The 16150-nt window shown below is 48.3% G+C and overlaps 1 protein-coding gene across 1 annotated transcript in view; it reads right to left on the minus strand.

Moving 5' to 3' along the window:
• STAB1 (stabilin 1) overlaps positions 1 to 16150 on the minus strand; it is a 605861-nt gene that overhangs the window by 552992 nt on the left and 36719 nt on the right. Inside the window, exons 4-5 of the mRNA XM_063940632.1 lie at positions 12490 to 12585; positions 12253 to 12369 (exon numbers count right to left, since the gene is read on the minus strand). Coding sequence (XP_063796702.1) covers positions 12253 to 12369; positions 12490 to 12585 — 213 coding nt within the window. The remainder of the gene's footprint in view (positions 1 to 12252; positions 12370 to 12489; positions 12586 to 16150) is intronic.

A 16150-nucleotide genomic window follows, 5' to 3' on the forward strand; every position in this document is an offset into this window, starting at 1 on the left:
GCTTAATATATTTGCCCCAAGGTCTCTCTTCGCACTAAATCACATGGCATATGACTGGTTGTCATATTAGTCACAGGACACTGTAGAAAATGTGTAGAATTGTTAATAATGATTAACCACATTATGAAAGAAAAAACAAGGAAAAAAGAATTTCTGCATCTTTGCGTATGTCTATCCTATTCATGGTTGGAACTGGGCAATGACAGTGAGGTTGCACAGAAGGAGAACGAAATGACAGGCATAGGAATGGAGAGAGTTAAACCTCCTGTGATGGGTGTGGACATAAGGGGTTATGAAAAGTACAGCCAATGGTAGATAGGGGAGGGATCAGCATATATAGGGTGGTATAGGTCATCTAGGGGTCTCTCTCTGCTAGTTTGCCTTCTAGCTGGTGAGTGTTTCTCAGTTTTAGAGCATTTCATTAGGGATTTAAACAGGTTATATATGAGGTAAATTTTCTGTGTGAGAAGTTTATTATAGTTTACAACAGTATGGTTAGGGTACAGGGGTCTCTCTCTGCTAGTTTGCCTGCTAGCTGGTGAGTGTTTCTCAGTTTTAGAGCATTTCATTAGGGATTTAAACAGGTTATATATGAGGTAAATTTTCTGTGTGAGAAGTTTATTATAGTTTACAACAGTATAGGTATAGCTTGTGCCCGGTGTTATTTGCCCTCCTGTTCCCCCTCGCCTTCCAGTGCATTCCCTTAGGGCAGGTGCTGCTTGCATGGCCGCCTCTTGCCCCCACCGTTCGGCTGGGGCTCCATCTCGTTACCGCTCTGAGGGCGGGGGAGAGGGAGCCTCAGCTGGGCCTATGTCCCTAGTTCATGGTTCCCCATTCCCTGGCGACGGCGCGCGTACCCGCGCGGCGGTTGCCAGGCGGACTCAGTCTCCCCTGCCCCAGGAGTTTGGTCCGGAGGTAATCTCCGGCCGCGGACGGTGGGCGAGATGCGGGGCACAAGAGAGGGGAGGTGAGGTGGCCGGGCCTCGGCCGAGGGTGCCAAGGCGGGCGGAGTGCGGCGGCTGGGCGGGGAAGGGCTGTCGCCGGGGCTCGGGCGGCAGCTGCAAGGGACGTGCGTGGCCGTTCACTCAGCTAGTGGTGCCGACCGCGCACATATACGCGCAGCGGCACCACAAGGCTCTGAGTCTCCCCCGGAGTCTCCCTTACAGCCGGAGTCCGGCTGGGGGGGCAAGGGGGGGCATATAATGATAACCTCACTGGGCCCCATACGATTGCCTTCCCTGCAGCCGGAGGGAGCTCCGGGCTGCAGGAGGAGGGCACGCATGCCAGGGGCAGCTGCAGTGGCAGCTTATTGGGTGAGCGTGGGCGCAGGGCATATGGGGGAGGCGAGGGGCAGAGGAACAGGCAGGAACACACAAGGGGGGCCAGCGGGTCAACAGGGGTGCAGGCAGACTATATATCGGTGGGGCCCTTCTCGACGCCCACCAGACGGCAGGCCAGTAGGCGGAGGGTGGCTTTCACGGGGGCCTCCCCCGGTCGTGGCCACGAGTTTGGGGGCAGTCAGGAGGCCTCCGAGGAGTTAGCCTCAGCGCTGTCATCGTTGGTAGCGGCATTGGGCCCATTGATCGCAGCCGCATCTCCGGGGACAGCGAGGCGTACAGGCACGCGCACAGTAGCTGGGGCGTCCTTCACGCCGACGGGGTCGGCAGTCGGGCAGATAGCGCACGCTTGTCATGACCTGGAGGTGGCCGCGGCGCAGTTAGGCAACCAACAGGTAGGAACAGAGCGTGGACGCTAGTCGCGGGCGGAGGTACCCCGAAATAGTAGGCATGCTCCGGGAGTGGTTTCCGGGTCCCGTGCTTTGTCGTCTTTTTCAGGTGTTCGTGGTGAGGCCGCAGTAGACGTGAGCGAAGACGAGGACTTCAAAGTTTTTCCACAGCGGGAGCATCCGAGTGGTCGGCAACGTCAGGTGAAATGGAGGACTCGGCATCGGGCTCCTCCGCGCGCTCTAGTTCTGTCAGTTCCTCCTCTCCTTCATCCCTATCGTCGCAAGCGTCCGAGGTTAGTAGCATGACTAGAGCAAAGAAGCGGGCGGCGAGGTACGCAAAAAAGGCGGCAGGGCAGCGGGAGAAGCGGAAGAGGCGCAAGTAATTTGCCCGGAGTGGTTCACTGCAACTATACAGCAGTGTTGAGGAGTTTGCGGGATAGCTGCCGGGAAAAAAAAAAAAATCAGTAGAGGCGATTACGTGGATCTGTTCGTGCTGACTAATGACGCGAAGGAGTATAAGGCAGCGAAGGCTAAGAAGGGCATAGGAGCTGAGGCTTTCCGTTCGTTTGACAACTGGCTGGCTGGTTTCTGCGTCTTTGCGGCGTGTTATCTGGAGGATAGGCCGAATGAACATATGAACATCATCCAGTACTTGCACCTGATACACGACATGCAACGAGCGTCAACAGGAGTAGAATGGCGAATGTATGACGAGAAGTTTCGGGAAAAGCAGGACTGCATGCAGATAATTGCTTTTAGATGCAAAGACGTGGAGGTCTGGCTCCAGGTCACCCGGACCTCTCAAGCTGCGAAGGAGTCCCGAAATCCGGGGGCGGATGGGCAGCGCGCCCTGGGGTTTAGCGCGGTGGGGGGGCCGGGCAGGAAACGAAGATCGGCTAATCGCGGGGGCGGACAGGCATCCGCGAGGAGGAAATGTTTCGCATATAATGATGTGACCTGTTCCTTCGGCAGGCAGTGTCGTTTTCGACACTTCTGCCTGCAATGCGGCGGCTTACACCCGGCCTCCAACTGTTTTAAGGGGAATCGGCAGGGCCCAAGGGGGGGGGGTAAGCAAGGCTATGGTAAACTCCCCGGGAGCGGGACCGCTCAACAGGGCTCCAACGCCGATTAAGTTGGATGCCATGTCCAAGTGGCTGGGATGGTACCCCAATAGGCGGAACGCTAGTTTTTTGTTTCAAGGTTTCAAGTATGGTTTCCGCCTGCCGGTTGCGGGCGAGGTGAAAGTTAAGGCCCTCAAGGATCTTCAAACCGCTCGCACCTTCCCATCAGTTTTGCGCAAAAAAGTTGGGAAAGAAATGCGACTGGGTAGGATGGAGGGCCCATTTCCCCTGCCCCCATTGGATGAGTTGGTCATTTCTCCAGTGGGGGTAGTCCCCAAGAAGACTCTGGGTGCTTTTAGGCTCATTCAGCATCTCTCTTACCCGTCAGGGTCGTCAGTCAACGACGCAATACCGCCAGAACAATGTTCGGTGGTGTACCAGTCATTTGACAAGGCACTGGGGATTGTTCGGACTTACGGCCCAGGAGCACTGATGGCTAAGATTGATGTAGAATCCGCATTTAGGTTGCTCCCTTTGCATCCGGACTTATTCCGTTTTATGGGTTTTCGGATCGGAACGGAATATTTCATTGACAAATGTTTGCACATTTTTACACTGGTGCGTGGAGTCTTCTACGGGAGGTCATGGGGTAGCACATTACCTTGATGATTTCCTGTGTGTGGGCCCGGCGAATTCACCGCGATGCAACGATTTGTTGTTCAGCATCCGAGCCCTGTTTTATCACTTTGGCGTTCCTGTGGCCGAGGATAAAACGGAGGGGCCAGTCCCCTATTTGTCATTCTTGGGGATTGAAATCGATACGGTGGCAGGCTCATGTCGCCTTCCTCAGGCCAAGGTTGCCAAGCTTTGCGAGGTGATCGGGCAGTTCGTGGCGTCGCGCAAAGTTACGCTGCGGCAGGCGCAGTCTTTGCTGGGCCTCTTGAACTTTGCTTGTCGGGTCATCCTGATGGGCAGGGTTTTTAGCCGAAAGCTGGAGAGGTCGACGGCGGGGTGTGCCAGACCGCAACATTTCATTCGCTTGTCCTCCAAGATTAAGAGGGATTTGGCCTTTTGGGCCTCGTTCCTGGAGAATTTCAATGGGGTGCGTATCTGGTTGGCCCCAACGGTTGACAATGCTGGATTACAGCTGTTTACCAACGCGGCGGGTTCCTCTGGGATCGGTTGCTACCTAGAGGGCTCTTGGTGTGTGGTCCCTTGGCCGGAGGAATGGTGTTGCGAAGGTTTCACTAAGGACCGTTTGCTGCTAGAGCTTTTCCCCATTATGGTAGCCCTGGAGGTTTGGGGCAAATGTCTGGCTGATCGCAGCATTTTGTTCAGATGCGACAATCTGGGCGTGGTGTATGCGATCAATAATCAGAGGGCGAAGTCGCTGGTGGTTTTGAGGGTGCTTGCGCAATTGTTGCTGACATGCTTGCGTAGGAATGTATGGTTCCACGCGCAACATGTTCCAGGAATTAAGAACGGAATTGCAGACGCGTTGTCCCGCGGGCAGTGGGAAAGATTTCGACTGTTGGCAACTGAGGCCGATGAGCGAGGGTTTCAATATCCCAGTTATGTCTGGCAGGTGATCGGACCGGACTGGAGGGCCTAGCGATGCGATCAGTGGCTCCGAACACGCTCAAGGCTTACGGTCCAGCTTGGAGCGAGTGGGAAGAGTTTGTCCGAGGACGGGGTCAAGAAGGTAAGAGTGGGCATCGGATGATGCTTTCTTTTATTTGGCAGCTTTTTGTCATGGGTAGGTCCAGAGCGGTGGTGCCCGGTACTTAGCAGGGATTTAATTGTTTTATAAAATCAAGGGTCTTCCTGACGTGACAAAGAGCGGGCTTTTTGTGAAGGCGATGAAAGGGTGGGTGCGTCGCCCCATCGATGCGGCCTTGCTACCAGCTGTCATCAGTGCTGTAGTCGGTGTCGCATCATCACTTTTTGAGTCGCTGTAGTTCCAGTTGGCGTTCTCCATGGCTTATCACGGAGACTTTCGGGTTTCGGAGCTGGTAGCGCCATCTAAATGGGCAGATTCGCGCATGCTTCAAGATTACGTGGTGGTGGGTGAGAGGTCTTTGCTCTGCAGACTGCGTCGCTCTAAGACGGACCAAGTAGGTAGAGGAAGATGGGTCACTTTGGTACCGTCTCTGTAGGAGAGCATTTGCCCGGTGAGATTGGCATTGAAATATGCAGCAGTTCGGCCCGATGTGAGGGGGTCATGGCTGCTGCACTATGACGGTTTACCATTGACGAAATATCAATTTCGTTGGATGCTTAGTCGCTGTCTGACCGGCTTGGGCCTTTCACCCACTGCTTTCGGTACGCATTCTTTCCGAATCGGGGCTGCGACGTCGGCTGCGTCGGCGGGTTTTTCAGTTGCGGAGATTCAGGCGGTGGGACGCTGGAAATCTTCCAGTTACAAACGTTATATTCGCCCGGTTTCATGAGTTTTTCAGTTTTAATAAACGTTAATAAGTTAATGTTGGACGGTTAAGTACGTCATTGTGCAGTTTGTGTCTGTTTGTCTCCCCTGTTCATCCTACTCAGGGATTAGCTACTCGCCGCTGCTGGCAGCGGGGGTCTGGAGTTCTTTTGCAATTTTTTTCCTGACCTGACGGACTGAATTTCAATTTACAAAATTCGGCTGATTAGTTCCAATACAAAGTCCCTCAGCAGGTTTTTTATGCTTTCACCTCCAGCTGAGTTCTTACATGTTTTTCCCATTTAACTCCCCCCCCCCCCCCCCCACAACTCACCCCTTTTTATTTGGTTTTATTTTATTTTATCTTTTTCGTCGTGTTTTTATGTTATGCTTCGATTGGCTTGAAGCTTGTTTAGAGCGGCTAGGCCGTGACTCAATAAGAAATGAAAACTTTTTTCTTTTGGCAGATCCTTCAGGTTAATACATGCAATAAGCTCATGTTAGGATATTTATTAACCAATTTTATTTTTTATTCCTTTCCTTCACTTCAGGTTGGGTAGAAGACGATTTGGCAATATGGGTAGTTGGCCACTCTTATGTTTACTGGGCAGCCAGGTTTTTGGCCTCGGATGGGTCGCAGTTTTTTCCTTGGGCTCATGGCGTTCGTTGGCTTGGTTGGCGTGGGATGATGTGGCGAGATCTGAAGAGTAGATTGGTCAGTCAGGTCAGGGAGCATGGAGTCCATAGGGTGCTGGTTGTCCACTTGGGTGGCAACGATCTGGGGAAGAGGACATCTTTAGAGCTGAGATGGGCCATGATGGAAGATCTGGCCAGTGTGGCCGCAGCGTGGCCCAACTGTGTTTTGGTGTTCTCCATGATGGTGCCAAGGTTGCGTTGGCAGGGATTGGTGGACGGTCGCCCTATTGTTGAGGCCAGGCAAAAGGTGAACGCTGCGGTGGCAAAGTGGGTATTGGCTCACGGAGGGAAAGTGGTTCGCCACCCTAGGATTCGGTTCCGGGGAAGTCACCTTTTTCGGCCTGATGGTGTGCATCTGTCCAAGGAAGGGATGATGCTTTTCCTGGAGGATCTGTTTCAGGTGTTGCAGGAGTTAGGTTGAGGGTATGGTGGCGGTGCGAAGACTCTGTGGAAGAGTCTTTCGCTGTTGGCGGAAAAGAACGGCAGGTTATAGTTTGACTTGTTAGTCACAGTTTTTACAGTATTGGTGTGGTTTAGGTGCACTCACCTCCATTGACTTTTAAGGCCGCTAGATCACCCATCAGGGGGCAGCGTCATGACCCATCGGGGTGGGCAGTCAGCGTGGAGGTCTGACTCGGGCACCTATTACCTATGCATGGTTTGTGGTAGATTAGGATTGTTTGGGTTTTTAATGTTCTGAGGTTATCTTCAGTGGGTTATAGCCGTTCTTTTTTCTGCCACCATATGTCGGTTGAATAGGCATGTTAACTTAATTTTTACTTTACAGGTTTTTTCTTATGGTTAGGGTACAATAGATAGCTAACAATTTTCTGCTAAATTCAAGTCTCCGTGTCATTATTTCATGGTATTAAGGGTATAGAATGTTTTACTTTTAGAATGGAGGTCCACACATTATCATTAGGAGGTTTACTGCCATGACAAGCGGGAATTCCATTGGAATGTCAAAAAAGTGACATTAGAATTGTGGGAGCATGTATCTAAAGCTTTGGGCAAATCAAAGTTGTGCTTACAGAGGAGTAAAGCCTGTTTCTGATGGATGTATTGCCACCTAGCATGGGGCTGGAGCAAGTGTCTATACTACATTGGCTGGCGTAAAAGTTAGTGGGCGGCATGACTTTCCGCTTGCAGATGCATTGACTCCACCAGTAGGTGAATGGAATCTGGCTTGCGCGGCAGGCCACAACTACAGCCACTGTGCATGTGACTCAGAATTAGGCCCTCTATATCTAAATATGTGTTTTTAATGTGTTGTCTGATTATTAATACCTACTGTAAGTAATATTTTGTGGTTATTATTTTTAACCATTTCAGACTATCTATCTATACTATATACGCAGTCAGATTACTTTTGTTTTCTTTATTATTTATCCTCTGCCTCCTGCAATTATTTGGGGACAACTCAATGAGCCGTGGGACTTACCACTGGCTTTAAACTCCCAGGTTAAATGCCTGGAGATATGATTGATATCCCACGGTAAGCCCAGTATCCCAAGGTAAGCCCTGGGGCAGGGGCGTATCTAGAGAGGAGGGGACCCGTGTGCAGTCTTTGGGTGTGAGCCCCCTCCTCTCCCGTCCTGTAGCCGGCAGCAGTGCTGTTAGCGCTCTGTCTGAGCACTAGAGACTCCGGCACAGTGCCAGAGTCTACAGCGCATGCGCAAGTCTCCGGAAAAATGGCGCGGTGGCCAATTTTTCGGAGACCTGTGCATGCGCTGTAGACTCTGACACGGTGAGGCATGGATTCTGGGGTGTCAGGAGCTATGCAGTCACAGCATCAGTAAGCCTGCAGTAAGCCCCAAGGCTGCACTTAGTGCCTAATTCAGACCTGATTGCATCAGCAAAATTGTTCTTTAATGGGCAAAACCATGTGCAGTGCAGGTGGGGCAAATATAACATGTGCAGAGAGAGTTGGATTTGAGTAGGGTGTATTTAAACTGTAATCTAAATTGCAGTGTAAAAATAAAGCAGCCAGTATCTACCCTGCACAGAAACAAAATAACCCACCCAAATCTAACTCTCTCTACACATGTTATCATTCCTTCCAACATGACCCTCTCCAGGAGGGACAAAATGCTCTGCTCCTGGACTTTGCTCTTAATTTATAATTGCCAGCACCTGTTTTGAACAGGTTAATGCAGGCATTCCCAACCACGGTCCTCAAGGCACACTAACAGTGCAGGTTTTAGTGATATCCAGGCTTCAGCACAGGTGACTTAATTAGTAGCTCAGTTATTTTGATTTAACCATCAGTGCTGCAGCCTGGATATCACTAAAACCTGCACTGTTAGTGTGCCTTGAGGACCGTGGTTGGGAATGCCTGGGTTAATGGATAAGAAAGGTGTTCCAGCACAGGTGATGGCAATCATACATTAAGAGGGAAGCAATGCTATGCAATGATACACCCTATATGATCCACTGTACAACAGCGCATTGCATTGTTACTTACTGCACGTAGCTACAACATGTCAGCCGTGGAATCATCCCACTGGACATGCAGCACATCCAATGGAACGATTCAATGAGTGGCGGCCGTGATCAATGAATTGGCGGTAAACACTATATGATATATTGTTCCGATCCAGGTCGGAACAATATATTGGATGATAGATCAGATACTGTGGGTGTGGTATAAAAGTTAGACAATTAAAAGATAGACACAGTCAAAAGGTCGACAGGGTCAAAAGGTTGACACCAAAAAAAAATTCAGTGGTTTTAAACATCTTTCACCCATATGTGTTGAAATGTGTCTGCTCGCCAAGCTTCGGCCTCCGACAAGGTTAATAAAGGTAATAGTTTGTGACATGGATAGTAAATGAGGCAAAAGTTATAAAAGCATGAAAAAAAAACTAAAAAACCTGTGTCGACCCTGTTTACCTTTAGACTCAGTCGGCCTTTTGACCAGGACGACCTTTTGACCCTGTCAACCATATGGTGTCAACCTAATGGCTGCCTATCTTTTAACTGTCTAACTATACATTGGAACCCATTGTGAGTGTTTATCAAAATTATTTTTACATTCATTGTTCTTAGTGCTTAGAGCAGTGGTCTCCAACCTTAATTGGGGTGTGAGCTACTGTCTGGAAATAAAACCTCTGGAAGAGCTACCCCCTCCCCCCAATGCGTGCGCATTCCTGTGAAAGTGGGTGTAGGCTCAGAAAAGTGGATGTGGTCTCACAAAAGTGGGTGTGGTCTCACAACAGTAATGCCCCCCTGCGTAGTGCCAGATACACAAGTAATCCCCCCGCATAGTGCCAGATACGCAAGTAATGCCCCCCCAGCAGTGGCAGATACAAATAATGCCCCTCTACAGTGCCAGATACACAAATAATGCCCCCCAACAGTGCCAGATACACAAGTAATGTCCCCCAGCAGTGCCAGATACACAAATAATGTAATGCCACCCGGTAGTGCCAGATACACAAATAATGCCCCCCAGCAGTGCCAGATACACAAATAATGTAATGCCACCTGATAGTGCCAGATAAACAAATAATGCCCCCCAACAGTGCCAGATACACAAGTAATGTCCCCCAGCAGTGCCAGATACACAAATAATGTAATGCCACCTGGTATTGCCAGATACACAAATAATGCCCCCCAGCAGTGCCAGATACACAAATAATGTAATGCCACCTGGTAGTGCCAGATACACAAATAATGCCCCCCAGCAGTGCCAAATATGCAAATAATGCCCCTCAGCAGTGACAGATACACAAATAATGCCCCCCAGCAGTGACAGACACACAAATAATGTAATGCCACCTGGTAGTGCCAGATACACAAATAATGCCCCCCAGCAGTGCCAAATATGCAAATAATGCCCCTCAGCAGTGCCAAATATGCAAATAATGCCCCTCAGCAGTGACAGATACACAAATAATGCCCCCCAGCAGTGCCAGATACACAAATAATGCCCCTCAGCAGTGCCAGATAAAGAAGTAATGCCCCCCAGCAGTGCCAGATACCCAAATAATGCCCCTCAGCAGTGAAAGATACACAAATAATCCCCCCCACGCTGTGCCAGATACATGTGATGCTCCCCACTAGCACAGCGTGTCTCCTGCTCCATCTGAAGTACCTGTGCTGCTGACGTCTCCGCCATTTGAAATATGGTGCGGACCACCAGCCAATCAGAAGCCGGCACGCAAGCTCTTATTGGCTGACCTTTGGCATCATATTAATATGCACCCACCACCGCCGTGAGCTACTAAAGAAGTGGTGTGCATCAGCATGTTTCTTCCTCCAACATAGTACTAGAAGCCTTAGCATGGTCACACCTCTTAGTATGCTTAGAAATAGGGTGTGCAATCCAGTTCCCCCTTTTTCCTATATATTGGAACCCGTATAGTGTGTACCCAGCTTAAGACTACATAGAAATGGAAAACGTTTAAAGAGGACAGATGTTAAAGAAGTACATAAATAAAAGACGTACATTTCTGTATAAAGTTGCAGTTTGCATTATAGAAATACGTTGCATTCATTATTGATTAAAGTTATTGAATAAATAAACAGCGTATGAACGCAGTTCTGTCGGGGTTTTAGCCTCCTGTTGGCATTATGGCCACAATCCCAGAGAGCCACATGAACTAACTGATTTAACATGCTGTTAGGGAACAAGCACAAATAATAAAAGTATATACTGTATGCCCCACAGCAACTTGGGTGGCTTAATAATTTAACCCAACTTGAGCATGACCTTCCCCATGTCACTGGCAGAGGCCAACCATCATAGCTAGTTTACTAATCATTTTCATACCCTCCAACATTTTGCACATAAAAATCGGTACAAATGAGAAAAGGGGGCATGGCCACGGGTTAAGGAGGCGTGGCCACATCCATTTTCCTATACTTTCAATGGAAGTTTGGAGAACCAAAAATCGGTACAGACCATAAAAAAAGGTACTGTACCTATTAAAAAGGTACAGTTGGAGGGTATGCATTTTGTGTGAAAAGAGAACTTTGTTTTTTTTTTACATTTTACATTTTAGTGCCTAAAAGTAAACATATGGTTTCCCACAATGTGATTCAGGTATATGGAGAGTTTAGCACACTTTTCTAATAGATATAATTTGAATCCAGAATTTGGGCCTAATCCTGAGTCAGCGGCAGCTCCTTAGACAGGTACAAATAGGGAATGTTACTGTAGCATACTGCGCATGCTCAGAAGCGCTTTACGCATTTTTGCATATCTTTGGACGATACTGAGTTGGACAGATCTTGGCTGGGACGCTCTTTGCATGAAATGTGTCATTCTGCAAAGTAACAGGGCGGCGACCATGATATAGCACAGAACTGTTCCGTTTTATGGAATGTCAAGGGATTGTTGTGGGAGTGTACCTAAAGTTCCATGCTATTCCCAGACGTGAGGAGAGAGGAAGCCTGTTTCTGACAGATCTCGTACACCTAACATGGGGCTGGTGCCTATACTAATAATGATGATGCTCACTAGGCTGTGGGTGTAGCGACTTCACACTTGTCACACAGATTCTCGCATTAACACTATGTCAAGGCCATCTTAACAGCATTGTAGGCCCTGGGCATAGCAATGCACTGGGGCCCCAATCCTACCCACCCATTCACAGAAATAATATGTTTCAGTACTTACCACTCCTGTGTTCCTGTGCTGTCTCTCCACATGCTTACATGCAGTGAATGGCTTTCAGCACTCTAATTGGTGGATAGCTCCAGCAATTCACCAATCAGCATGCTGAGAGCCATTCACTATCTGCAGGCTGGGAGGCAAGTAGAGAATGCTGCCTGGCTACTCTGATTGGGTGTAATTCACAATCAGAGCAGCCGGGCAGCTTTCTCTACCTGCCTCCCAAGTTCTGAAGACACCAGCATGCCCCTGCTGGAAGGCCCCTAGAATCGTTTTGCCTTGTGCAGCTGCCCAGTGAGCCCAAACGTTAAGATGGGACTACCCTACGGACAATTGTATTAGCATAAGGCAGTAAATCTAGCTTCCGCAACTTCCCTCAAGTACAGCCACTTTGTATATGATTCAAAATCAGGCACAATCTGATTTAATCATTGTAATCTGTTTATCTGTTTGTGGTTTAGCAAAACTGCAAGCGCAAATTACGTTTTTCATTATTAAAGGTACTTTTATCCTAGCATTATATATGAAATCCAGAATAAAATACACTGTAATTACAGTTTAAAATAAAAATAAAGAATAAAATACACTGTAATTACAGTTTATAAGAAAAAGATTGGAGAATAGAATATACAGTACTGTATTTTATATACATTAAACCACATAACTACGTTTATGTAGTTCATTACATTTTTATTTTATTATTAATTAGGAGACCATGGCAGCTCACCTTGGCAGATGTTGCCTTTTTTGCTGTATCCTGGCATACAATCACATCTAATGATTCCTCCTATCTGCGAACAACGAGCATTTTCCCCACAATTCAGAGCTTTGCAGGACAAGGATTCTGACAATAAACAGAAAACAGATGTTTATTATAAAGGTGTGCCGGGTACAGAGATGAATGTGGATTCTGTTGACAGACCGTAGCCTCAGTTGTCCAGGTCCATATTGCTGGTCAGCTTACCTTTATCACATGTCGAGCCCATATAACCAGCTTCACATATACAGCTTCCATCCCCGGTAATTCCACTTTTACATATTCCATTTTTGCATTGACAAGCTGGAAAAAAAACCCATGAGCAGTGTTTACTTTATTTTTAAATGTAACGTGAGAAATAAATAATTCTGAGCACATCTGATTTAGGATAGTGAATGCAAACAAAGGGGTCATTTGCTGAACCTGTAGGTGGCACACGGGAGCCCGATATCTGCTGAAAGGACAAGGAGCAGGACACTTAGGGCTTTAGTTACGCAATGGCAGCTTTTGTAAGCCACCGCTTTCCGGCAGGTGGGAGGTGAAAATGTAAAACGTCCCTCACAGTCAATGTAACCCCTTGGGTGATTTACAGTGACCATAACTACAGTTTTACATTTTCTTCTCCAACCCGCTGGGAAATGGTGGATTACAAAATCTGTGGCCACGGAGCATTGTAAATAGAGCCTTTAGTTGTTTTTTATGTATTTCAGAAACTTGCAATGTCCTGAGCTAAAGACAATTATATATTTGACCCAAGATAAAATGACTATTCCAGCTTTGGTGCTTCGTTCACTGTAATAAGTTGTGCTACATATAAAAACAGACAAGTATTGGGATCGGTATGTGATTCCGCCACATGGGATGCTGAATGTTATTATGCTGACACCGGCATCCCGTGTGGCAGAATGCCGGCAGGGAGTGAGCACAATGAAGCCCCTTGCGGGCTCGGTGGCGAGCTTCACTTGCCACAGGTTCTATTCTCCTTTTATGGGTGTCGTGGGTGTCACCTACCTCACTGGTATTCCGGCGGTGGTATAGTGACTCTGTCCGGATCCTGGCGTCGGTGATAAGACAGCCGGGATCCTGACGAGTGGTATGCTAACCGCATACCAAGTAGACAACACTAGTGTTTTGTGCTTCAAAATATATAACCAGGTATGCTGTATACTGTTCATAATAACCTTTCGAGATACAGTAAAACTGGTTTATGATCCTTATTACACAGTAGAGACAGAGTATAGTATCATACAAATACGTATCAGTATGCATTATGGTGGTCATTCCGAGTTGTTCGCTTGCTGCTATTTTTAGCAGAATTGCTAATATGCTAAAATCCGGCAGTTCTGCGCGTGCGTATGCACCGCAGGGCGCACGCGCTAAGCAATTTTACACAAAACTAGGGTATTTTACTCATGGGCGAACAAAGCTTTTCAGTCGCTCTGTTGATCGGAGAATGATTGACAGGAACTGGGTCTTTCTGGGTGGTAACTGAGCATTTTCCGGGAGTGTGCTAAAAAATGCAGGCGTGCCAGCAGAAAACGCAGGAGTGGCAGGAGAAACGGGGGAGTGGCTGGCCGAACGCAGGGCGTGTTTGTGACATCAAACCAAGAACTAAACGGACTGAGGTGATCGTAATCTAGGAATAGGTCTGGAGCTACTCAGAAACTGCAAGGAAATACTTAATAGCAGAATTGCTAATCTTTTGTTAGCAATTCTGCTATGCTAAGATACACTCCCAGAGGGCGGCAGCTTTGCGTTTGCAATGCTGCTAAAAGTAGCTAGCGAGCGAACAACTCGGAATGACCACCAATGATCCTGTTTAGTGGTATTGACATACAGATGTAGCCATGCTCATCTTTGCTGTGATGCAGCATGCTGCAACACGACCCATGGGGCATACTTGCCTAGTGCCTACCTGACCCTACCTGACCCTCTCCATGAGGGAGAAAATGCTCTGTTCCTGGACTTTCCTGGTAATATATGATTGCCATCACCTGTGGTGAGCTAGTTAATTGATAAGAAAGGTGTTTCACCACAGGTGATGGCAATCATACATTACCTGGAAAGTCCAGGAGGAACAGAGCATTTTCTCCCTCATGGAGGGCAATTATGCCATGGGGCCCATGTGCACCCACTACAGACACGTCAAAGCTTGGTCTACATTCCCAGGTGGACCCTTCATGTCCCAGTCTGGCACTGATAGGAGTGATAGACAGAATTTTTTTATTTTGTGCCTCAGTGATGCTACTAGTTACTTGTGAATTGATTGTGAATTTATTTTACTATCAAGGCCAGCAAACATTATTCATCCTGCTAGCAATATCATCATCATAGCCAATACTCTGCATGAATTATTAGGGGGGAATTCAACCGGGAACAAGGTTTTCACCACAAAAAAAACTTTGTGGACGTTGCGCCCAATTTTAGAGTACTGCGGGTATGCACACTACCGATACACTTGGTATCCATATTAAAGAAAATGCACACAGGGCACAAGAAAAAAAATGCTTACTGGTCCGGTGGTCTCCCTTCCATCTTCCCACTCGGTAGGGGGCTGCTAGGAGGGGAGGTGGCTGCTGGGAGATGTAGTTCTCCCTCCTGCTGCCTCCTTCGGAGGGGGGGTGGCTCACACACACACACACACACATGCCAGGGGACACACACATGCTTGCACACACATACACACACCATTGCTGCAGAAGACCGGTTCCTGACACTGGATACACAAAACACTGCTTTGTGAGGTGAATAATTACTGACTAATTAAGCTAATTCCAACTGCTCAATTGGCGCCTGCTGGGTTGGGGAAGGGGGGGGGTAGGGTTAGGATCCGCAAGGCTCATAGCCAGATTAAAGGGGGCTGCAAGGCATATTGTACCCCGGGCCCCATTTGTCAGGGCCCCCCCAGCCAGCGGACACTGACATCACTAGCTTTACCTCTTATGCAGCAGCAGAACCTGGCAATCAGAATGTGAGGACAGCATTGAGTGCAGGAAGAGATACAGGAGTATCAGGTTTCATGAGCTGCCTACAGAGCTTTCCGACCAGATGAGAGACAGGGGTGTATCTACCTATTGGCCAGGATGGCACTCGCCAGGGGCGCCAGGCAAGGAGGGGGCGCCGCCTGGCTGCCCCACCCGCGGCCAAAGGATAGAAAAGCAGTACTGTCAGACTGTACCTGGTGAGAGTCTGTTACTGCTGGAGCGGCGCTGTTGTCCAGCAGCACCGCACTTGTATTCAGACTCAAAATAAACTACAGCTCCCAGCAGCAAGGACTGCTAGGAACTGTAGTTTATTGTGAGTCTGATTACAAGTGCGGTGCCAGGGTCGGACTGGGGCATGCAGGGCCCCCCGGGGGAATGCAGTGGTAGGGGCCCATGTTTAGGGGTGTGGCCATTCTGCAGAGGGTGTGTGGCCTGCCACATCATTAGTTTGACTAACCATTAGAGAGTGCTTCATAAATATATACAGTAAATTCAGCTGCTGCATGCATGATAATGTACCAGATTAATAACAGCAATGCACTGTAAAAAATACACCATAGTCCAGTATAAGGTAACATATGTATAATGTATAATTCAAGTTCAAAGTCTGGATCCTGATCCTTAGAGGAGGGGGTGGGCCCCCAGTCAGTGGGGCCTACCGGTGGTTTCCCCTGCACCCCTGTGGGCCAGTCCAAGCCTGTGCTGAGCTGCCGGACACTAGTCTGATCACTAGTGCAGTGCGGTGCTGACGGACACCGGAGCAGCGGCGGCAATAACAGACTCTGGCTAGGTACACAGCAATTGTTATATAGCACAGTGCTATAGATCTATTTGTTGTTGAAGATAATAAAAAAGTGTCAGTGTTTGGGAGAAGATACTGTAGT

This window comes from Pseudophryne corroboree, chromosome 9 (genome assembly GCF_028390025.1).
Source record: "Pseudophryne corroboree isolate aPseCor3 chromosome 9, aPseCor3.hap2, whole genome shotgun sequence".
Classification (NCBI taxonomy): domain Eukaryota; kingdom Metazoa; phylum Chordata; class Amphibia; order Anura; family Myobatrachidae; genus Pseudophryne; species Pseudophryne corroboree.